Source organism: Zosterops lateralis (genome assembly GCF_965231275.1).
Source record: "Zosterops lateralis genome assembly, chromosome: 5".
Taxonomy (NCBI): Eukaryota; Metazoa; Chordata; class Aves; order Passeriformes; family Zosteropidae; genus Zosterops; species Zosterops lateralis.
In genome coordinates, this window is record NC_139766.1 from 38,860,324 (window position 1) to 38,885,748 (window position 25,425).

The 25,425-nt window shown below is 35.3% G+C and overlaps 1 protein-coding gene across 1 annotated transcript in view; it reads right to left on the reverse strand.

Annotated features, from left to right (window-relative positions):
* PALLD (palladin, cytoskeletal associated protein) overlaps positions 1-25,425 on the reverse strand; it is a 141,687-nt gene that overhangs the window by 94,506 nt on the left and 21,756 nt on the right. The window contains exons 3-9 of the mRNA XM_083862410.1: positions 24,561-24,627; positions 23,881-23,986; positions 22,860-22,934; positions 20,163-20,304; positions 18,620-18,643; positions 9,715-9,834; positions 8,645-8,957 (exon numbers count right to left, since the gene is read on the reverse strand). Of these exons, the coding sequence (XP_083718536.1) occupies positions 8,645-8,957; positions 9,715-9,834; positions 18,620-18,643; positions 20,163-20,304; positions 22,860-22,934; positions 23,881-23,986; positions 24,561-24,568 (788 nt within the window). The 5' untranslated portion in view covers positions 24,569-24,627. The remainder of the gene's footprint in view (positions 1-8,644; positions 8,958-9,714; positions 9,835-18,619; positions 18,644-20,162; positions 20,305-22,859; positions 22,935-23,880; positions 23,987-24,560; positions 24,628-25,425) is intronic.

Consider the following 25,425-nt stretch of genomic DNA (forward strand, 5'->3'; position numbering starts at 1 on the left):
GTGAATTCTAAAAGCTGTAAAACAAAGATGCCTCCATCCTTTAGGTAAAATCAGAAGCAAACTTCTGCAATAAAGCTGTTGTCACTTGCGACTGCTTGAGCTTTCCCTCTGTATTAACAGGTAATTTTATCAAAGGAAGGTGCTTTCTAGCAGACATCAAACTTTCACTAAACAACAACAGCAGCAAACCATTCCATTATGCTTTACCTTTTGGAATGTGCTGTTGATGCTTCAATTTATTCACTTGTCAGGGAGAATATGCTGCTACTAAACAACAAATTTGCATTCTTTGACCAGATCACCACTTGCATACTTACTGCTATTCTTAACACCTGAAGAGATTCTGCAGAGGTACAAGGTATGCTTACACAATTCCTATCATATAAGCATTCATTAGGACTCACAGGCTTTAAGCTTATTTAAGCTTACTTTCCTCATTCTCTTCTGAATTAAAAAAACAGTAACATTGCACTGTACTTGTCAGCACAAATAAGAAACAAACAAATCCTTAGTTTAAGAAATCAGTTACAGGCAGAAATTAAAAAGGAAACAGGTACAGATAGGAAAGGTGAAAAAATGCCAAAGGACTTGCACAATGCATTTACTGGCAAGGTATTTTATGAAAGTCCAGGAGATAAACTTAGATAAATTGCCATAAGATCAGTACCTGTTAATGTTTGGTGCATACACTGCACACACACAACACTGTAGAAGAGTATTTACTTCCAGGTTCTATGTCAGTCTCTAACACCAACAGAATAAGCAGAAAATTATATAATGAGGAAGCATCATTCTACAATCAGCAGGAAATTTTAAATATTATCCCAATACCACTTGCAGATTCAGATATATTTCTAATATTTTTCTATTTTATTTAGATATATTTAAAACTAGAACCAAGGTCTGGCATGTTAAAATCACATCTGCCACATTCACACATTATCATCTGCTTATAATTTGCATGGCAGGTCCTTGGGTAAAACAGCTGGTTTATTGAAAAGAAAATATTTTGCCCAGGAATTGATGAAATAGGAACTGCAGGTATACTTCTGTGTGTGTTTACATTGAGATCTTGTCCATTTCTGCATGCAGTGGAGAGGAAGTTCTGCTTTTACCAAAATCTTAACCCCTTTATGTCAGTTCCAAGAAGGCAGTAGAGTTTATTGGTGCTATATGATGGTTTTCATATTAGGAAGCTGTAACAGGTTATGAACAATTCCACAGCTACACATACAGGTTTTTCTTAGATGGTCAACACACTAATTGTTTTACAGGCATCCATTAAAAATGTAATAGTAATACATAGAGAAATTATAAGCACTTGCACAAACCAAGAACATCAGAACAACAAATCAGAACATGATTATGTAATAATACCCTAGGTGAGATTAATAAAGAAATATAATAGATTTTTCACTCAAATAGGTAAGAAAATTATGTAATTATTCAAACTCTAAGCATACTGTCAAAACAGTAATTTCTAGAAAACTAAATACAGGGCCTTGTAATCTCAGTTCTACTAAAGCAAACCAGTAAAAACATTTAATATCACAAAGAACTTACCAATTCTCTAAAATAATTTTCCATAGTGTCTTTAATGAAACCTCTTTAATCAGAATTTCTACAATAAGAATTTAGGCTTCTACCCTGCCTTTCTCACCCATTGAGAACTTAAGCAATTTGATCTGCATTTTATACATCTGTCAGGATCATGCAAGTATTTAATTCCTCCAAGGAGGAAAATGAATGCAGCAACAACAAAACTCACAGAAAAGCAATTTCTACAGCAACTCTAATATTATTGTATTTGAAACTGACAATATGAGGTTTTCTTCTGACTCTGCTAAGAAACCTTTGAGGCCTCATGAAGACATGATAATGCAATAAATGCAAAACAGTCCTCATCCTGAATTGGTGAAGCTTATGCTAACAGTGGTTCATCTGAATTGTCTGAATTGTGAAGACTTTGAATTGTGAAGACTTTCCATCAGAAGGAAAGAAAGAGAGAGAGAGAGGGTTGATGGCATGTATAGGTGAGATAACAGTGAAAAAATAGAAAATGTTTGTAAATTTTCAGTACTACTGCACTGAAAATGGTGAGAATTTCTATCATTGTAAACGTTGCCATAAAATTTTAACTGAGTGAGCTTCTTCACTCAGTATAAAATGCTCCTGTTTCTTTAAATATACTTCCTATCCTTCAATTATTTTATGTATTTGGAAAATTCTGTGATATAGAAAACATTAAATACATTTTAATGCTATACTACCCATTTTCCTAAATACATTTTTCAGCTACCACCATCATTCTTTGGATGTCAAATCAGCTTTTCATGGATTGGTATTTATCAACTGTATAAACCAAACAAAAATACAGACAACATCCCATACAGAACTGAGGATTAAAAAGTCAACAAATCAAAGGTTATTATAATTGTACTTCCATTTGCAAACATGTTTTTCTCATCTGACTTCTTCTATTTTCCTTATTGCATTTCATATTATTTCCTAGGTTGTAAACTTTGAGAGAATCTTCAGATTTCTGAGGAATCCTGACAGGTAGTGAAAATCCCCAATAAATTTATTGAAAACTAATTTCCGACATACAATTTCAGCTGTCAGTTGTTTTACAGAAAACTGACTTTGCCCAAAACACAACACTTAATTAAATTCACATGCCACACTAGTTATCTAACTGCAATTTAAAAAAAAGGAAAAAAACCCCTTAGGTATTATAAAATACTTGAACTGAACAATCCTAAGCCTGTAATTTACTGGATTTACCACAGGGAGGTAAGAAGGTGAGATGGGGATGGCAAGCAAAATCTTGATTGAAAACTCTTCCACTTGAGTAAAACGTGAAAAAAGACCACAGTCCACATATGTTTCTTTAAAAGTTTACAGAAACAGAAAGAAGATACCAGCAGAAACATTGCAGTGGTCAAAGTTGTTAGGCAGAGGGAGAACAAAAGAGAAGAGGAAAAAGAAAAACGGCAACTGTGTCTTTCAAATACATGTAGGAGAACATGGAAACTGTTTTTAAGGATAAGTCCATAAAATACAGAAGAATTCCAGAATCAGGATAATGGAGATAAAAGAAGAAAATTTCAAAGAACATGCAAAAAACTAATATTTTGCCTGTGTAAAGGTATGTGTAGTATGTCACAAAATGGGTAATACAGATAAACACACAGAATTCCTGAGTTGATGCTTCACGTTCCTGAAAACTAAAGATATTTTATACAGGGCATATTACCAAACACCACAAAGATCTGCTTTAATGAGTCTGTGATGAGCAATAGCTATTAGTCAAAAGAAACAAAAATACAGTGCCTTTGAGAGGTTATAGAAGGGTTGCCAAGATCTCCTCCTGGAAGCAGAATTCTCAGTGTTTACTAGGTGTCCAATTCCATTAGTTTCATATATGCTAATTACTTTTCTTACTAAATACACTGCAGAGTCTGGCAAGGATACCTAAAGGCCTGACACAAGGTAACAGGAAGGAATTCTAGAACATTCCAGATATCAACCAAGCTAGGTTTTCATGAGTATTCTTTCATTTTTAGACAAACACTCCATATATACTATTTATTATCAACTCTCCCGAAGGATAAGAGGTTGATTATATTTCTAGTAAACAACTGTTCTACTTGATACTGAGGCCAACCCTTCATCATCCCCTTGAGACATTTTCTACACCAGTGGTGGAACTATTGTGTGTAAATACAACTAGCCTTTAGCTTTGGGGTCTTTTCTGCCTTCCCTACCACTATTTTCAAACCAAATACTGAACCTCGCCCCTGCAGCCAAATTCTAGACTTGTGCTTCCAATTTGGTATTTCTTCTAGGATATAAACAAGGCCTCTGAAAGTGGTCCAGTCCCTGTCCCTTACATGGTTTTGTCAGTGTTCTATAAAATATCAATTTGTTTCCTCAACAGAGAGCTACTCAAGCAACATAGCTCCCTCCACTGGATAAGCCTTTTCTGTTCTTACCTCTACAAAACCTCTGAGAGAGCAATAAGGCTTCTTATGCAAGAATAAGGCAGAGAGAGCAGGACCTGAAGCACTTGCTCAGTTCTTAGGTCTTCTCTGATATATTTAGTTACCTCTATCAGTTCTGTTTATGACAAAAAAAATAGCACATGGCAAATCTGTAGCTAAGTTTCATAGCATGCGCATTGAGCCAGACAAAAGCCAGAGCATATATTTCATGACTGTTTCAAGGGTATTTGACTTTTCTGCTTAAAATACTGATTAGCTTTTATGAAGGCAGGATGTACACTTAGGTCTCTCCACCTACTTGGGTCATAAAATATCAGTGCCAAAAGGAGAAAAAAAACTAAAATAAATGTATCACCTTTAACCTCTCTTGTTTTCCACATCTACTGTTAGAAAGAAATTCAGACTTCTATTGCTGCAGATTTTAAAAGGCTTAAAGTTCATTTGTGATTACCCTTTGACACTATATTAACAAAGACACAAGTAAAAAGGAAATTTCTCAGCAATAACTGCCACTGGGTTTGGATCATGCTAGTCCTTGATCTGAAACAGGCAATGAAATGTGACTTTCAACCTATATTTCATAACACTTCCTATTTCCTCTCTTCTGACTTCAAGTAGTGTCAGAGATTTTCACAGCAGTCCAAGATCATCAAAAGAAGACAACTAATGCCTTGTTTTAAACTTACTGTTATCTACTGCATTCAGCCCACAGGTGTGCCAGAAGACATTTTAACACTTTTTATTCCTTTTCAGGATTTGCAAGAATAAGAAATGAGTCTGAAAAAATGGGGAAAAATCCTATTTCTTAGTATATACTAAACTCCTCTATTTTCATATATTATTTCTTACTAGAAAATTATAAACATTAGTCCGAGTGCCTGTAGATCACTGAAATGAAAATGCTTCACAAAACTTTTCCTTGTTTTAGCTCCATTTCTGCTAAAAATGTATTTATGTAGAATGAGAAAAAAAAAAGCGTTACAAACGAAACATCCATATATTAATTGTGAAAACAGATGCAGAAAATGCTCTGGAGTTGTACTATTATCAAGGAATTAATTTCATGTGCAGTTAACCTGCTTTACATTTTAGCAAATTTAGTTAGCATTAGTTATTTCTGCTACAGTAGAAAATATGTGTAGATCAAGGTTTTATTGAGGGTAGACTAACAGCAATATAAAGATCCAAAGGTCCTTATCAACCTTGAAAGAGCAGAGCAAATGAAACAAAAGAAATTGATATGGATGGACCTTTGCTCATGAATGTAGTTACATGAATCATTGAACTGCTGCCTATTCTCACATATTGTTTTTCTATCCAGGTCTTCTCAATATATTCTAAACAGTTTCTTACGACTTGCCGATATCAAATACAATTATTATGGAAATAATAAACTCCCTTTAAGCTCAGCCTCTTTGTGGTCACTGTATATGCTGGACTTTGATAACACTCCAGCACAAAGAGGCTGAATGTGAGACAACTGCAGAGAAGCTCTCTGGTCAGGAAGCTCTGGCACCACATTGTAGTTACACTGAGTCTATGAACTTTAAAATGATGGCTTGTTACAAAGCCAACCGACATCACAAAGGTACATCCAGTAACCAAATGAACACCATCTTTTCTTCTCTTACTGTTTTAACAGACACATGGAAAAATAATAATGATATCAAGCCACTTGAATTGAAGTTCTTAATTTGAAACCATGGACATGTTACATACAGTTCTACAGAACAGTGTTCTGTCTTTTTTGCAGACATTCACACTGAGGATTATAAGGGCTTAAGGCAGAACCTTCATACACAGGCTTCACAGTGAAGTTAATATAAACACCATTTGCCTGATTTGAGAGATGCAAAATATCTTAAGATAACACACATTGTTGGGGATCTTCTGAAACCTCACCAGTGCATTACACCATTATGGACCAGAGAAATCCTAGGCACAGTAATAGCTCAACCTCCTCAAATAGGTCACTGCAGCAGAGATCAGAATCACAGAAATCAGGGGGTTTTGTTTCAGTTCAACAATCCTTTCACTCTACAGAAACTCGTGTTGCAAACAAGACATTATGAAATATTGTGCCTTTTAACCATGTTTAGTATTATTGTTTTCTAAATTTCACTTTAGCAAAATACCTGGTGTTGGCTACTTCCCCAATTCATTCTATATATATTTTTCCCAGATTTTTTTTTCTATTGTCATATTAAACTCTTTTAAATAGTCTTAACACAAACTGAAGCAACAACTAATGATGCCTGAAGGATTATTAAAGTGTCTGTAACCACAACCTGAATGTTTTCTAGGACTTTAAAAACACTTTTCAAGCCTGAAAACAACTACAGTAACTCTCTGTAGCAGGTCTGCTCTTGCATTAGATTGAATTGTGATAAATCATTATTTATAGGTGTATGTTACAACTACGTTGCCAAGATGCAAATGTATTTCATACTTCAAGAAGTTACTCAGACTCTCCTCCTTGTTATATTAAAAAAAATAATAAAAAACACAAAACCAAAACCAGTCTATCATTCCCAAACTCTTTGCAATTACTTTCAGAGTTGGCTGAAGAAACTGTTTTCAGAGAGTTCACAGATAAACCTGTTAAGTAATTTATAACTTAAGATAAACTTGAAAACAAAAGATTACTTTGGAAATTTAAAACGAATCTTCCTGAAAAATAAACCTATTAATGATTTTCAGAAGCATAAAGCTCTCTCCATAGTTAACAATTTAGAAGTTTAAATAAATTTTTAAAAAGGTTGTAATTAATGTGTTTGTTCTTTTTCACTGCTAGTATATGCTGATGATATTCTATCATCTAATACTCTATGGACAGATACAATTCTATAGATAAATTCTTTTCAAGAGAGATCATTCTCATGGTTGAGAGAGCTACTTTACTACTCAGCTAATTTTAATATCATTATTTTGTTCACTTCTACTAGGGAAGCAGTCTTCCAAATGCCTGAAAGCAGATTTCAAGTCTCTGCAGTCAGACATATATTTTTCTCCTCTTGTTGGCACTCTTTCCCTTCCTCATGCTATCACTGTGCTTGGGAGCAAAATACTTGGCTGAGGAGAAGGCAAGATTTCAATTTCTGACAGACTCACACTGCCTTAGGCCAAGCAAAACATGTATCTTGACTGCTATCAAGATCAGTCACTTGTGCATCAAGTGTTGTTAATCATAAAATATAGGAATCAAGCCTAATTACACTGGGGATTCCAAGGTCATCAATTGGGACATCAGCAACTGAAGGGACTTTTGAAATAGCATCTCTCTCTCATTGCTCTATTTGATGTCGACTCTATGTTTAAAAACAAAACAAATTTTGCACACAGAGCAGTGAACATTATACAATGGGAAGTCTTTTATACCATTCTTTCCCTTATCTCAGACAACCTTGCTTCTGGGAAAGAAAGCTCTGGGGTGAAATTTCTTTTTTACTGCTCTGCTGGAGCCATTATCTATCTCCTTTCTTCACAAGTGGATCTTGCAACAGATAGGGTGGGTACAGGACCACCTGGCTTGCTCCATATCATCAGCAACCTCCTGCCCATACATGCAACCACCACCATATATACTGTTATTTCACTACTCCGTCTTTCTAGTTCTTCCACTCCTCCTCTCCTTCTGCTTAGAATGACAAAGAGCAACTGAAAGAAAAGGTAGTGAGAGCCCAAAGGGAATACTATTAGCTTGCTGCCTCAAATGTGTTTTTGTGTGTTTCATGTTTAAAGTCAACATGAGTGCTAAAATAACAGCATTTTTATGTTTTGCAAGTTTCCTGTGAAAACATGGAATAAAACAAATGACCTTGCTAAGCTTGAAGACCATGTTTCATGCTTCTTCTTAAACACATTGTTATAATTTATAGTTCCTTCCAACTATTGATGCAAATTAAATAAAGTAGCATTTTAGTTCATCACACTCCAAATATTCTTAAGTGAGATGGAAAAGAGGAATCTGCACAATGTTAAAATCAAACTATAAGTAAACAAGGGAGCATAACATCACTTATGCATAAGGTATCACCATTAATGAAAGGTAAAAAATGTTACTGCAACTTTTTTATCACTCATTTCACTCTCCTTTCCTAGAGCTTTGCCTTCTCAGATTGTTAGCTGTAAGAGAGCTACTTTAATGTGGCTGAAAGCAGTACGAGATATGTGTTATATATAAAGTTACGAAATAATAAAAACATTACACACCTGAATATCCACTGACTACACAAACCCAAGCACAAGCAGAAAAAACCAAACCTAACCAGTGCTGAAACATAAATAGCATCCAAAAATCTCAGGCCACTATAATCTTTAGGTACAGTGACTAGGGGAAAAAAAAAGCAAAAAGCAACAGCCACTACAATATTTTTCTGTTTGTGACTTTACCTTAAACATCTCTAAAGGCACTGGGATATCAAATGTTCTCCCCTTTGACGTAGCACTATGTAAAGAAAACAATTGTCTCCTGTATTCAGCTCTTTGGCACATAAATCACAGCAACAGGAAGACTGTTCAAGGGACAGGCACAGTGACTGTCCATTTGTCTAATGCTAAATCACTACAGGAAAAAAAAAACTGCTGTCAACAAATATCAAGTTTATAGGAAACAAAAAATCCCAAACAAAAATACTCACAGCTTTGGTTTGGCAAGCACAGGTGGTGGCTCCTTTGTGGGTGAAAGCAGGACAGCTGGTGATGGGATGGATTTATCACCATTTGCCTTGCTGTTAATCATTCCATTTACTCCATGAAGAGGATGAAGGCCATTTGATTTTTCCTCAGGCGAATTGAGCTCTTGTTGAAGGTCTATCACACCAGGTCTCAATTCAGTGTTGTTTGCTTGGTGGATATCTGTATGTTTCGTAGGAGGAAGCTCAAGAGAGCTAATTTCAACTGGAGGAAGTGGTGGGAAATGATGGAAATCATCACTAGAGCATTCCAAGTTGGCTAAAAGAAATCAAAAAGAATGTCTCTTCAACAAGTCATAGACCATGTACACGGTAAATACAAGGTGTATTTTCAGTTTTTTAAAGGTGAAATATCTTTCGTTTTACAAAGGTACATTTCTAGCCCTCCTATTGATAATTTATGCAGAATTAGATACATGGGTGGCTATTAATTTTCTTAAGGCACAACTAGAAACCTTACAGCTCTCTAAATCTATTTCAGGAATCAAGACACTAACTGAGATTGGCAAGTATGGACAACAATAGCTAAAACAGGACTTCCTCTTCCTGGAGTTTCAGGATCACTGAGGAACAAATAATTTTAAAATGTTGAAGAATTCATGTATTTTGCATGTTTGCAATGGCAGCTCAGTTAGTGCATCCCATGGCAATAAATATGGAAACATCACAAAACTAAACACATCATGTCACAGTGTTTTATTTTACAGAAGGCCACCTTTAGTAGCATAATTTCATCATTTTAATTTTGGCTCTGCTGCCATCTAGTCTTGAACCCTAATGCTTAAGGTATGCCGAGCCTCTGGCAGAACTTTAAAACTGTATTTCACATTAATAAAAATATTAAACTGGGAAATTAACATAAGAAACATCCAGTCTGCTTTATATGAATGCACTGGGATTGACAAACCCCATGTGCTACAGCAGCTATTTTCCACAAAGAAAGCAGACTGACGACTTCACAGGTAAATTAATTATGTAAGATTTATGCCTAAAACTTCTCTTTCTTTGTCACATACCTGAGCAGACAGTTAGTTGTGCACTGCTTGTTACTGAACCGTGTTCATTTGTTGCTGTGCAGGTAAAAATTCCTGAATCTTCAGGAAAAGTTTCTGCTATTACAAGTGTACATATCTCCTCTGGAAACAAACAGAAAAATAAAGTGCATCATAAACTATTTAAAGCATCATGTAGTGTTTTTTGCACTGTGTGCTAAAAGGACACCATAAGTAGACTTTTGCAAAGAAATACTGGGAGACCTGCAGAAGAGCTTCCAATATAAATGGCTTTAAGGAAAATCACTTCACATCTGAAAGAAGTAAATTCATCAAGCTAAGTTTTCAAAACTGGCTTGAACAGTAATTTTGCAGTTACAAGTCTGTGCAGTCATTTTACACACTCAGTGTTTTCAATGCAGGATAGTACTAATTAACAAAAATGAATCTAATGGTTTCCAGAAACAATTATCTTTGCAAGCTCTTTTTGTGTCTCTAAATAACACAATCATTACAAATGTTACACAATTCTTTCTTTTTTTTCTTTGATCTTTTTTTCTGTATTTAATGCAACATTCAAATCAAATCCCATTCCCAGTAAAACTAGAAAACATTTTATCACCACTTCCAGTTAGCTTTTCTGTATATACTAACCAGAATTAAAAACTCCAGATGCATAAATATCCCCCTTATGCAGAGTTTGGGAAAATAATTTCTGTCTTTGTCTGCACAGCAGTGAAAATAGATACATTAAACATTTAATAAAAAACACTCTCCTCCAAAATTCTTCAGAATGCTGTGACAGACGTATTCTGGAGCTGTTTTAAATTTGTTCATTCTACTTTGATAAGCCATGATATATACCTTGATTATACCAGGGCTTCTGTCAGAAAACTTGTGTGATGGATTTTAGGTTGGGTCTGACAGTAATTATTACTAAATGAATTTTATCCATTTATAATGGGCACACTTAACTGTGTTAAACTGTGTTTAGGCATATTTTTTTCCAGTTTCTTCAAAGAAGTCACTTTATCTCTACTTGTCTGGTTTTTTTTGAGATGTCACAGTACAGATAATTTAAATAATCCTACTATTTACACAATATGCAGATATAATTTTATACCTGGACAATTCTACATTGTGTGTCTCCTTAATTAATTCAGAGTTTCTTTTGTTTATGCTGATTTTTTAGTCTCAAAACCAAAACAGAGAAGTTTTGTAACATTCATTTTAATTAAAAACAAAAGAAAAATGCATTTTGCAATTTGGACACGTACACACAATCCCATATATTATCACAAAATCAGCTAATAAAAGCATACTGTAAAATGAGGAAAAGTACTTTAGAATCTAATAACTTCCATATGAAAATTATTCTGTAGAAGAAGTTCAGTAAGGTCAACTTCATTTCTTATAGTTCAAATAAGGAAAACATTCTCAAATAGTGGTTATTTGGTTTCATGCTTTTTTTTTTTTTTCCCTGTGGAATGACAGACCACTGTCTCATTTAGACAGTTAACAAAAAAATTATGAAATTTTTCCAATTTTAAATGACAATGTATCCAAAAAACTTCCTGTACTGGAAATGGGCTAAAAATGAATGACTGACTAAATATTTGGCTCAGAGTTGGTTTTCAGACAGCAGAACATGCCTTTTTTTTTTTTTTTTTTTTTTTTGGCAATGCAAACCAGTCATTCTTTGTAGCTGCAAGAGTCATGTCTGGTAATACTGTAGTACGTTGGATCTTATCTAACACAGATGAAGATTAATGACTCATGAAAGGTCTTATCAGGAAAGTAATGGGTAACACAAGCTAGTTTTTGAACTACTGAGATCAGCTTTTTTTAGAGCCTTGGTGTGTCATAAGCAGTTGAAGCTGTATTGTTAACCACACGTGCGCACTTCTGGACTGAAGTGACCCTGGGGATGGAATCTTATACAAGCAGCATTCAAGTTTCCTGTTCATTTAACAGCAGAATGCTGAGAGCTGGGTATTCCAGGGCTGCAAAAGAAGATCACTTCACCAGGCTGAGAACTGCTCTCTGAAAGAGGGTAAAAGCACTATAAAACATAACAACCAGCAGAAGTCCTATTATTCAAACAGCAGAGCTAATTAATGCATAACATTCTTCCAGCTTTTTAAGTGTGTAAAATGATCACAGGAGAAGAGCTGATCTTCACCCCTCAGTGACAAAAGAATTCTAATGGATTCTACAATGATGTGCTTTGTTTACTGAAGAGGTATGTTTTAAAATTATATATAGATATATATATATAGATTGTGGCAATCTTTGTAAAAAAATTTCCAAGTAAATTAATGGTGAAAATGAGCAGAGATTAAAATTTAGTCTTTTCAACCAGATGAACAAAGTGCAATACATTTGTGATCAATCACAAGAAACTGGCTAAACTAAAAACATAAAAATCCTAAGAACAAATCAAAAGGCAGCATGGGCAAAAAGCATGTGTGAACAACACATTGCCATCTTCTTTATGGATTTTCCTCCTCCAAGCCAAGAATCACTCACCTCCAAGTCTTTTCTAAAAGGCTTACTACTGTGGAACACATAGAAATTAAATACTAATTTGACAAAAGAAAGATTCTTTCAAGATTTCCATAACACACTCTGGATATATTCAATGTTCTGAGTATGTTTCTACCTTTACATCCTGACTCACGTAATTACTTTACTTTCTGGTACTGTGGTAACCAGAATAGGAAGATTTGAGGGAAATAAAGTCTGTTCTACTTCCTGGCGATTATCAGCTGACAAGTAACTTCATCGCAGAAATGTGTTCCAGAAAGCAGCTCTGAAATGCTGCTCTCAGGGCTTTAAAACATATTTAACACTTGACTAAATGAATACAAAAGCATTTTGTTCACTGAAACATGTAAAATGCTTAGGCATGCAAGTACTTGACTGTTTTGTCAGTTATTTAGAAAGATAACATTTTAGAGAGCAATTGTTTCCCTTTATGATTCATGAGTCTATTAGGAAGAATAAACTTTGGTAAGAGAGAAAACTATTGCATTTTAACAAATTTTATTACTGGCAATGTGTTTACTTCAAAATGTTTCTCTGTATTACATTAAAGATAGAGTAGTTCTTATATCTGCAACTCCATCTCCAAATGTGACTGTTAGCTTCCTCCACTGTAATGCACACACAGCTGGGGAAATAAGCAAAGTCCTTTGCTAGGTAGCTGTTCATTTTGATGCAATGAACAGAGCAATTTCCATAGCTGTAGGTTCAAAGCCATAAGTTTTCTGATACACAGAGTCAGTGGGGAGTCACAGCTGTGGTTTTCTGGTAAAAATCCAACAAAACAGAACTCTGCCAACTTGTAGACAACTTGTGTCTGATTCTCCCTCATGTTCCACAAGTGTTTAACTCCAGTTTAACTCAAAGGAATAGGCCCACCAGGTTACTTCTCATCTAACTATCTGTGCATCTTTTATATAAAGAGAATAGAGAAGTGTAAAAATAGAGGAGAATATGCAGAGTAGCATAATAAATGGTAGTAGAGCAGACCTGTAGATGCCTTAGCTTGCAGTAACATAACAAAAAAATGTATTCAATTTGCCTGTTTCTGATGATCACTATTGAATGTACATTTACCCAGCCAGACAGGAGTTCTGGCTTATTTAATAGGCTTTGTGTCACTCAAGGAATGAAAAGTAAATTTTTTAGAAGATGCACAAAACTGACTATGTTTGAAGATATCTCAAACAGCACTTACAAAAGACTGATACGAAAACTGAACAACAGCAAATGTGATTGTGAGCAATAAAATGCAGTTCTAGGGTGGAGAGCCTAGGTCACACAATATGTCATCAATAACCAAGATGTCTGCTATCTACCCTGATTGGGTACAATAAATGGGAACACTGCTATGGCAAGAAAAAATTCAGCCCCTAAAACATTGTTCAAGTTTGAGGAGAAATTAATCCATTTATCACTGTCAGGGAAAAGTGTATGCTAAAACTTACCCTAAGGTAGTTATGGTACTGTAGATGCCTAAACCACCTGGTTTGAAGTTAAGTTAGGTATATACATCAAAACTAGAATTATTGGTTTCAGCAACATAGCTGTGAATATTACTGCACCCCAAAATCTTTAAATGTTTATAATCAGAGAGGAACGAGAGTATTTTTTTTTAATCACATAGTACAAAACAGATCAGATGTTTACTTTGAATTTGGAAGCATCAACAAGCAAGGATACTTGTAGCCATCAGACTTGAAATGAGGTCACTGACAGGAACAGAATTCTATAGGGATCTTGGGAGCACAGTGTACAATTGAAAATTTAATTCACAAGCAATAATATGTAAGTTGATCAGACCACCTTAAATGAAAGGGAATTTTAGCCTATTTTCATTTTTTTCCCTTGATCTGGCTTCTTGAGATATGGCTCACAGAAGATTGCTCTCTCTAAGCCCTTGTTTTCTTCTCAGCAGTGAAAGCTGACAGATCCTTAGTCATAATTTTCTTGTTTTCACTAAAAAGTGCAAGGATCTGGTATGCCTGCTAACCTACTAAAGCCTCTATGTTTTGAATTTCATCAGCTACCAGAAAGGTGATTTTCTTGGTGCAGGGAAGCTGTAAGGATTTCTGTAACATTTGCCATATATTTTCAGTTTCAAACATTATGTAGAAATAGAGGGGGATTTCTAAAGGAGTTACTTACTAGAGTGGAGACTCTGGAACAGAGCAGTTAAACAGGAAACAAGAAAGCACAATCCAAGAAAAGTGATGACTATCTTTTGAGATGTTTGGTGAACATACACAGTATTGTGCTTAGGAAAAAAAAAACCCCATGTATATGTGGCAATTCCCTGGCAATTTAAGCAAAATTACTTCATACAGTTTTCTTCTTACATGCTGTTAGACAATCATTCTAATGTAATTCAATACAGTTTGTGGCTGTCTCCAGACAGCTGAGTAATGGTCAAAATATCAACAGCTGGCAAGTGATTCCATGGGATTTTTCATTCTCAGGCAGGCTGTGTTTGAAGGATTCAATCAGTATAAAGTCAAAATGTCCAAGAAAGAAGTACAGAACAGGTAACTTGACAAACTGTGATGTTGGCTTTAAGTAATCTGACTGCTATTAATTCACAAAGCAGTCTGGAGGGATTTGCAATCCAAACTGATTTCTGTCTAGACAGAAAAAGGAGTGCAAAACACATTAGAGTAGATAGAGTGTAACAAAAAAAAAAAAACCAAAAACCCCCCTTTGCTTCTTAATTTCTTACCTGTGTGAGTTCACAGACTATTTTTCCTTTAAATTATTAGTAGTGACCTATCAAAGGGCACCCAATGTTACTGAGTGCTATGAAGTGTTTATTGGTGGTTGGACTTCAGTTGACAATCAGCAATTAAAGTCACACTACGACTTGTTACAATTTATGTAAAATTCCATGGATGTTTTACACTTGGAAAAATTGTTAGGAAACATGTCTATCTTTCAAAATTCTGAATAATTATCTAACATATGCATGTTTCTCTATCAATCTTGCGTATGTATTAACTATCTGCATTGAATAGGAGCTATGTGTTTGCTCATGAAAAATTTCCTCTGAAGGCATTGTTTAGTCTGGCTTCTAAGAGTATGAATTACATCACAAAGCAGTGCTGCATCTATTACATTTCTGATACCCATATCTAGCTTCCTGTTCTACAAATTTTAAGATTCTTCATCACATCCTAAAACCCAGTGTTACTTATCACCAGTGGTACTACTAATATACAAAACATTGTTCACTATTTATGCCAAAAAGAAATATTTACATTTTGTCCCAAACTTTATTTACATTCCTTTTTCATATGTAGTGTCAATTTCTACACAAATAAGCCAGTAAGTGTACTGTCATTAATTCCTGTAGTGTGTAGGACACTGCACTATTTAAGATACTACATTGTTTAATAGGGCTTAGTAGGAAAAAGTAAGCACACAAATCTTAAGAGATAATGTAGTGCTTAGCTCAATGAAAGCAGGGAGAACAAAATACCAAACTGAAATTCTTTCACGGACTGAAGGTGGAAGATGCTCATAAATATATATTGCAACATAATTACAAGCATGAAAAAAAAAAATCCAACAACAAACCAGCCAGACTGCAGTCAGGCATTCACTACTCTTATGTCTATAAAACTGCAACAATACACATACTAAAACTGATATGTCCTCCTATTCTTGTCTTGCCAACTCTCTTGAGAATGGTATGAGATACCTCAGCATTAAATAACTTTTCTGTACTTAAGAAGACTCAAGAAATGCACCTTTCATGTAATAATCCATTCCCTAGTACCCTTTAGAAGACTTCAGGTGTCTCCCCTCAGAGTCTGCAAGCTACCCAGAAACGGGATGGAGAATATTAAGCACTTTCAACATGATAGTGCAGGTATGTGAGAGAGCTGGCAAAGGAATGATCTCTTTGGCCTCAGATCTCACCTTCTATTTCCTATTTCAAGCAGCAGTTATGAAACCAAGTTGACAGTTTTGTGAACTAATATCAACATTCTTACTTCTTCCACAGCATTAAGTGTCAGAGAGCCTATACAAACCTGCCAACTAACAATATAAAAATTAGTTGCTCATGAAAAAATAGTCTTTAAGAAGCATAATCTATGGTTTCCTTTGTACTCGACTATTTACACAAAGGAAATAATTTCTTTCTAGCAAAAAAGTGCTTCTCCTTTATACTAGATGATGCTGATTGAATCTGATTGATTCTTGTTCTAAAATATTTAGTTCATCTAGCATTACACACACTAGGTTTACTAAAGAGGGTGAAAGAGTAAAAAAAAAATTACCAAAATGAAGCAAATATTCATGACTGTTAGTCTTGACAGAAGAATCTTAAATTGGTTATTAAAAACTCCAAGATTGGCTGGTAAATTTATACTTCTTAGAAACTTCTGTGTAAAATTTCACTCCTTTTAGATCTAACTGAATGCCATTCAAGTGATTTTCTAGAAAAGAAGCTCCAAGTGAGAATGAGGCAGATATACTAGGTATGATTCTGATAGTGTTGGTAGATTAAATCTAGAAAAGATTTTGCTACTTTGACAGGAGAAATGTTCCTCTGAGAAGGGGAAAAAAAAGTCACTTATTCATCAGATTGTTTTTTCTTTTTAAGATATCAAGAAAACAGCTAAACTGGGAGACTTACTCTGTAATACCTAGAATTACAGGAGAATGTTCTAAGAAAGATAAACAATTAAACGTATTTCACCACAAACCTATTGTCCTTTATTTATTTTCATATCCAAAGGCTTGATATGATACTGAAACTCCCCCGAAATTGTTTTATACACTAACTTACAATATTTAAAGCTTAAACTTTGTGTTATAACTATAAAGTACTAATAGCCCATTGCTAGCACTTGGACATGTTTTAATTCCTCATTAGAGGTTAATTTGGTTTTCCAATACTCTTCTTTCCTTCACATGGCATCAGCAAATACCAGAGCTGATGATGTTGCACACCATGATAAACAGCATTAGCTGTTAGGATAGAGCATTGCACACATGTGTGTGTGCAAACTATATGTGTAATGGACACGAGTCCAAACAGGTATGTAACAATTTTGTGAAGTAGCAAGAAAATTAGTGAATAGCTGACAAAGAAAAGATTTTTCCTGTGGGAACTGACAGTGGTCAGAACATGGATTCTGAGGCTCCAGGCAGAAGCTTGAAGCCTGTGGGAAAGCCAAATACAGAACTTTCTCAGTCTGGCCTGGGAAATCAGAAGGAGGAACCCAAAACAATCTTGTAGATATCCTCCTCCTCACACCTGGTGTTTTTCTAACTTGTTTACTTGTAAGAAGAGGTATAGAGGTGTTGCCCCAAAGGACCAATCCTATTCATTGTACCTAAACGCTGTATAAAAAGAATCTTCCTTTCAATAAACTTTGCTATAAGCCCTCCAAAGAACCAGAGTTCTACATATCATTACTCAGCTGTCCTGAATTGTACTGATATTTTCCCTCTTTCCTTCCTCTCATTTCCATGAAAATTAAAGGAAAGCTGCATTTTTCCTAGTCTGTATCCTCATAGTCACTGCGCTGCTTTACAAGTATCTCTGAGCTGCTAGGTCTGTCCTGCCTCAGTTCAACTTCTCAGAGTTTAAAACATCCCTCCACTGCTATCCCTCAGAGACACTCTTTGGAAATACTCAGATCTTAGATAGAAAACTTTTCTATTTTTTTAAGTGTCATAATTAAAACTTTCTCCAAATTCAAGACTATTCAAGCATAACTGGCCACCTTCTTAAACCAAAGTAAGACTGTATTGCTGTCTTCTCTTCTACATGTTTGACTTAGAAACAGTAAAGAACATTGTCAGTCTTTTAGCATCCACTTACTATTCAAGAATCTCCCTCATTACATAATGATGAATAATGGGAAAATGAAGCAGACAGAGAAAACCTGCAGCTGGAATGACACTTTTTACTTGTTGAAATCTAGGACTTTTATCTTGTGAATAGGCTAAAAAAATTCAGCCAATGCCTTTTTTTTTTTTTTTTTTTTTTTTTTTTTTCCAGATCAGGTTTTACTTCTGTTTAAGACACATCACATCTGCCAACCTGGATTGGTAACACTATCACTTAGTTGTTGGGTGTTACGTAATTCTTATGAGCACCATTTGGGTAATGGAATTTTGTGGGACTTGCCCCTTTTCCCTCAGTAGCATGCAAACCATTTACTCTCCTTGCTGGTCTAAATGGAATTTACTGTTTAACTAATAAAGCAATTGATGTAAAGGACAGAGTACAGTATGGGAGGTGTGATAAAGTAGCATTGTCTTTAAGGGGGTTTCAATTTACCAATGTTCAGCAGAAACACTTTTCTATTTATGGCTTCAGTACAAACTCAAAGAGCTAGTGAATCAAGAGATTATTTTTTCATATGATTCTTACCAGGTTCAGTTGCAGATCGTGGCTCTGCATATCACATCATAAGGAGGGAAAACAAACAAGAAAAATTATATTAGAGATTACATTGAAAGTAACAGTGTACTGAATGAACATATTATACTGAAATAATGTAAATAAGTAGAGAATCTGTGCAGACATTACAAAATCAACAATATTTTAATTGTTTGTCAGTAGCAGCAGTTCAGTTATTACTTCTAGCCGTTAGAACTGAAATGGGAAGAGGAAAGGACTCTGTCCAAAACTGAATCCTAACAGACTAATCTCATGATCTTTTTCCATCCTGTATTAAAAGCAGCCACTTCAGATTATTGCCTGAACTGGTTTTGGCTGAATGCAGCTGTGCCAGATGTGCCAGAACTTCAGTGTGAACTGGAGTCAAAAGCAGCCAAGTGGGATGCCACAACTGACATCACTAATGTGTTTTTCTCAATCCCTTTGGCAGCAGAGGGCAGGCGAAGCTGGGTTTCACTTAGAGTGGTGTCCAGTACATCTGGAATTGACTGAGGTGAAGACAGCCAGGACCTCTTGTGGCTAGCCAGGCTAGAAACAAGGCAAGGAGTTAATTGCAATGTTAAATCCAATGCTAGGGTCCAGTGGGACCACAGGTGAAGATTGTAATGGCAATACCTTTAAACTGTTGTAATCTGTGATTTGAATTGCATATTATGGGAATTACTATACCAGGAACAACATGAAACAATTGAGGAGAAGTCCTCACAAGAAGCAGTGCAAGGGCAGTGATGACCTGGCCTGGGCTAGCTTTGGTGCTCAGCAAGCTCATGCAACACACCACCTCTCCTGTCCTGAGTATCATTGTAACAGATGGAGCCCAAAGACAAGGACTAACAGAACTCAAAATAGGTTTTGTGAAATGTTACAGGGATGATGCGTAGTTCATGAGGATCTCTTGGCTAGTGTGGGACCTGAGCATGACATAAATGGTATGGAATAATGGGGTGGAAAATGTCCTGGGTTTAAGTGGGATTAATTTTTTTCACAGTAGCTGGTATTGGGCTGTGTTTAAGATCTGTGCTTAAAACAGTGTTGGTGATACAGAGACTTTTTTTTATAAAGGCCTTTTCTGCTACTTGTATCTTGCTGATAGTGAGGAGGCTGGGGGCTCACAAAGAATTGGAAGGCAACACAGCCAGGACAAACAAAAAGCACTGATCAAAGGGATACTCCATACTGGATGACATCATGCTCAGCACATATATCTGGGTGAGGAAGGAGGAAGGGGTAACATTCAGAGTTAGGGCGTTTGTCTTCCCAAGCAACTTACAGGTAACAGAACCTTTCTTTCCTGAGAATGGCTAAACACCTGCCTGCCCACGGGAAGGGGTGAAAAGATTCCTTGTTTTGCTTTGCTTCTGAGACTTGATTTCACTTTTAAACTGTATCTCAACCCAGGAGTTTTCTCAGTCCTATTTTTCCAATTCACTTCCCCAGCACACTGGGGGAGAGTGAATGAGGATCTGTGTGGTCCTCAACTGCTGGCTGAAGTTAAACCATGACATTGCCTTACTTTTTTGGAGAATTCTGAAGTCTGGAGAATCTTGAATTTCAATGCCCTGTCGAAACCACTTAACATAAATGGGAGGAGGTCCTCTGACCCTGCATTCCAATACCACGACTTGTCCTTCAGATGCTGTGGCATTTTGTAGCTCCTGAAATATGAACATCACAAAATTCACAGGAGCACTTTACATTCTTAAAAATAGTCTTTTCTTTCCTTTGTAATTCAACTTTATTTTATTGTGTCATTACATTTTTGCAATAGACATTTTGTTTCATTCTGATTGAATTTAATACATCTCTATAGTTAAAAAAATTATTGAATAGGTTATTTATAAATACATTCCTAAAAAGACCAAAAATGGGAAAAGTGCAGAAGTATTTAATTTCTCAAATTAACACATGCAGATCACTGCAGTTTGAGCTTTCTGTTATTGTTCTTCTTCCACAAACTGAAATGAAAATTCTGGAACTAACTACACATTGATTGACTTAACCCTGGGAGTAGCTGAGCTGCTTTCGGGTCCAGCTCTGGAAGGTGGAGTTGTTTTTCTTCTGAGCCATATATAACAAACCAAGCAAAATTAGATGACACCATTATGATTAGGATATATTAACTAGTGTATGGGTAGCTTCTGAGACAGTATTCTGGCTTAATAAACCCTTGTACACATGTGAGAAATTTCAGAGAAGTCTAGATGTTTAATGAAGAGCTGCAGTGAGAGGGAAACACAGTATTTTAAGTAATAGAACTGACAGGTGATAGCCGCTATTTTCACCTTGTTATCTATTTTAAGATTATAAATCAAAGATTATATTTTACTGTCCAGTATTGTCTCATTTCTTTTACAATTTATTGACAAAGTTTTAGACCTTAATGCAGCAAAGCACTTGAAGTTAGGGCTAAGATCAGTTATTCTTAGTTTCTATTCACAGATCTCTAGTTAATCAAATGCATAAGAATTTTGTTATGTGGAAACTTAAAAATCTTCAAGCTGTTCCCTGAACTTTGTATGGAGAGAAATTTATGTCAGGAAGCTGGACTAAGTACATATTTTGTTGTTCATATCTGGTTTGTTTCTTCTGTAATTACTGTTTTTTGGTTTGGTATGTCCCATCTGTCCTAAGCAAGTTAATAATGCATTTCAGGGACAAGAAGTATGAGCATTAGGAAGAAACAGCAGAGTTTTGATTGCTTTGGTAGTTTCTGAATGGGGGATGACTTCTCCTGTTTCCAACTCTGACTTGGAAATTGCCTGCCTCCCTACCTTGCAGTAGCCACATTCTGTAATCTCTTGCACCTCCACTATTCACCCTCCTGTGACACCTGGGTGCACTATGGGTGCAAAATTATGAAGGACAGAATCAGACCTTTCTTGACATGAGACAGGAATATGTTGGAGCCAAGCTAGACAGCTGTACACAGGAGGGCTTACTCTTGCTTACTCTTACTCTTATTTCTAGGCAAAACTATTTACTGTTCCATATTAATTTTTAATCAAATATTTTCCTGAAATAATAACCAGAAATATTTCATTTTGGCTTCAACAAGTAGTGATTAAACAATAATTACTACTATGGAAATCATTGTTTGAGGCACAATGAAATAATATTTTCAATTGAAGTTGTATTTTATAGATAAGGGAAGCATGCCTAATTCCCTTTTCTTAAGTTTGATTTGGGATGAACATGAAGATAAATATTGACTTAAGTAATTACCTAAGAAATACTGAATAGAATTTTCTGAATAGAAACTTCTCTTCTAAAAACTATGACCAGCAGGACTAGAGAAAGGATTGGCTCTTGTACTCAGCACTGGTGAGACTGCACCTTGAATCTCATGCTCAGTTTTGGCCCCTCAGGAAAATAATTGAGGTGCTGGAGCATGTCCAAAGAAGTGCAACAAAGCTAGTAAAGGGTTTAGAGCACAAATCCTATGAGGAGCAGCTGAGAGAACTGGGGTTGTTTAGTTGTGAGAAACAGAGGCTTGGGGGGATGTTATTGCTCTCAGCAACTACCTGAAAGGAATTTGTAATGAAACGGGGCTTGGGGTCTTCTCATAAATAACACGCAATTGGACCAGAGGAAGTGGTTTCAGGGTGTGTCAGAGGAGGTTTAGACTGAATATTGGGAAAACTGTTTTCTGAGAAAGGGTTGCCAAGTACTGGCTGCCCAGGAAAGTGGTCAAGTCACCATCCATGGAGGTATCTAAAAGCCTTGCAGATGTGGGACTTATCAACATGGTTTAGCAGTGGGCTTGGTTGTGCTGGGTTAATGGTTGGGCTTGATGATCTTAAAGGTCTTTTCCAACCAAAGCGGTTCTATGATTTTTTACCTTACAATGTTTTTTCTAAATCAGAGTTAAAAAGCCTGTGTTACTTGTTCTTATCAGTAGATAAATTATTGTGAATGAGGCTTTGTCAAGACTCTTTTATGTAATTGGTGCTTATCTTGCTATATTTTACAAAGATTTATCATTGGAGAACAGTCACAGGCATAAGAAAAACTCATACAGAATATTCATTTAAATTCACTAGTAGAATTCTTAAGAACTTCATTGTTGCAGTGGAAAAGTATTTTCTTATGAAGTCATTGATACTGAAAAATTTGAATGTGATCAAATCTTCCTGCATTAGGATACATAACTGTGCTATTTTCTTTTGGACTATAAGAATGTGATATAAAAATCATGGTGGATAAGACATACCTTCGTAAAAATCGGTGCAGAATAGATAGGCTTGGGTCCATCCAGATGGTGCAGGTATGAAGTAGGACTTTGAATCTGCAAAACAATGCAACCATGCTATAAAATGGAAAGAATATTAGTTTCATTGGTACGGCCCCTGCACTCTCACATGTGCAGTCTTATTATGGTGTTCTCTTTCTACCATACTTCTTTGGAGACATCACTGTTTCACATCTGTTATATTTCTAAAATCAAAATGCAAGCTTTGAAGGCGTCTATATTTCCAATGAAAATTTTGTATCCAATTGTCTTTGCTTAAAAGTATCTAGAGAATTTGACTCCTGTGTAATAGATTCAAGTAAATCCTTTGCACCAAAGCATTTTTGCTTCTCCTGCTACTACATCCCTTCACTGATGCAGTGATAAATAAATCCAGGTACCTAAAAGCTTATCAAGGTTAGCCTAAGGAAGGGAAAAGATTTTGCCATGTACAGGCTGACAGAAATTTTAATTTTGTTTGTATTTTATGATTTACATGTAAACTCTAAGTCAGCCACAGTGGCATTAAAGACTTAGTACAAATGAATGAACAATGGTTTTCTATATTTAACATCTAGATAGTAAAAATTATTTTTCTTTAAAAGGCCCAAAGAAATTACAGCAATATTACATTTATTAACAAAAATTAAAACTTCTGCTAAAAAATATTTCAGGCAAACATTTAGAGTACATTCTTTTGGGACTAGAACAAGTCACTATTAAGTGATAAACTCTGTAATTTTCATCATCACCAGATCTGTCTGCTGCTCAAATGCTGTGTTGATTTACACACTGTGTAAGAATCCATACATATATTTTCTTTTATGTCCCATTCAGTGGATAAATACCTAATTTCTAAAGATCATAATTCTTAATATAATAATCTAAGTTTTTAGTTTAACAATATAATTCCTCAAAATGTCAGAGTTTTTCAGGAGTTGCAAGTCTTGGGAAGAAAATTTGACATACTTTTACTAATTTAAAAATTGGTGTCTAAAAATACCTGCTGACTGGGCACAGAGATAGGTTGAATTACAGCTGTAGTCACTCCTGATTTTGGTGTAGAAGATCCTATTGTCAAGGAAACAGAAGTGGTTTTCTTTTGGGCCCTGAAAAATAAAAACCCAGGAAGCGCTTTATAAGATCTGAAATGCCAAAGTGTTAATGTTTTCAATATGTAACCTACCTTGTACTTTCCACATATTTAAATATGTCATTAACAACTGAAAAAATCAACATGAATGATGAAGATCAAGACAGATGGATGAAGCTTGACTAGAACACAACCTTTGGCTAATTTACACTTTCTCACATCAAGAAAAAGTAATAATTTAAGATGAAACTAAAAGGTATGTTGTTTCTTTAATTGTTGTAGTCCTCTACTTTCTTTGGAGGCACTGGACTGGGTGACTACAAATGAAAACTTGGTTAACTTGAACTTACTCGTGAATATGAAAAGTTGGTATCAACAAATATGTTGCCAGCCTTCTCTGACAGAACAAGGAAATTAATACAATTTACACTTATAATATTACACATTTATATCAGATGAGAGAAATAGAAAAGGCAAGGCATATATAAGTGTATCCCAGATTCTTTTTCACATTGTAAGACTACCAAAGATTTTCCAGTATCCCTTATTAAGAACATTTACACAATACTGGTACTGCTTTACATACTTACTGTGGCATAGCTCCAGATTTTAATTTGAAAATTAAACTTTCAGTCTCTGAATCTGTAGAACTTGCACCTGGAAAATAAAGTTTTTTCAATAACCTCACATCTTTTTATTGATTTTATTTAATGTTTAAATTCCAAAGAAAAAACTATGATACTTTTGCATTTCACTTCAAGAATTGAGAACTCTCTGTAACAAACTGTGATATTTTAAAAATCTGATATAAATTGTAACTATTTACTTCAAACAGTTACAGAAATCATAACCATGCCAATCTAATTGCACATTGCTTTCTCTGGGCTCCTAGCTGTCTCTCTTCCTATCGAAACAAATATGTCTGAGACAGAAAAAAAAAAAGAAAAAAGCTGAGTACTATTGTTCTACGGGAAATGTATAATTTTATTTACTTAAATTTTAAATTTGAAGCTTAAGCAAACATATGGCTTATACACAGATAACAAATCTTCAAACTTAAGTAAGAGCAATTCAGTATACCAAGACATTTTCAGACTAAACTTGCTGCCCATGATGTCCACATTTCAGACTATTTACATTAACCTACACATAACATTTATGTATTGCTATTTCTTGCCAGTGGAAGTCTAGATATTATGTATGTGTTTGGCAATACCCAGAGCTTACTTAAAGAAAAAAAATATGGAAGCTTTTATTCCCTTTGTCCTATTTTTTCCTAACAACAGATACTTCACACATTCATTCTAGACATTTATGCAGTCCATATTATTCCTAAAGGAATTTGTGCATATATATGGATAGCTGTATGTTTAATACAAACCGTAAGCACTTCATAATCAATATGCATAGTATAACATAGATGGATTCTAATGAAGCAATGCTGGGACTGAAATA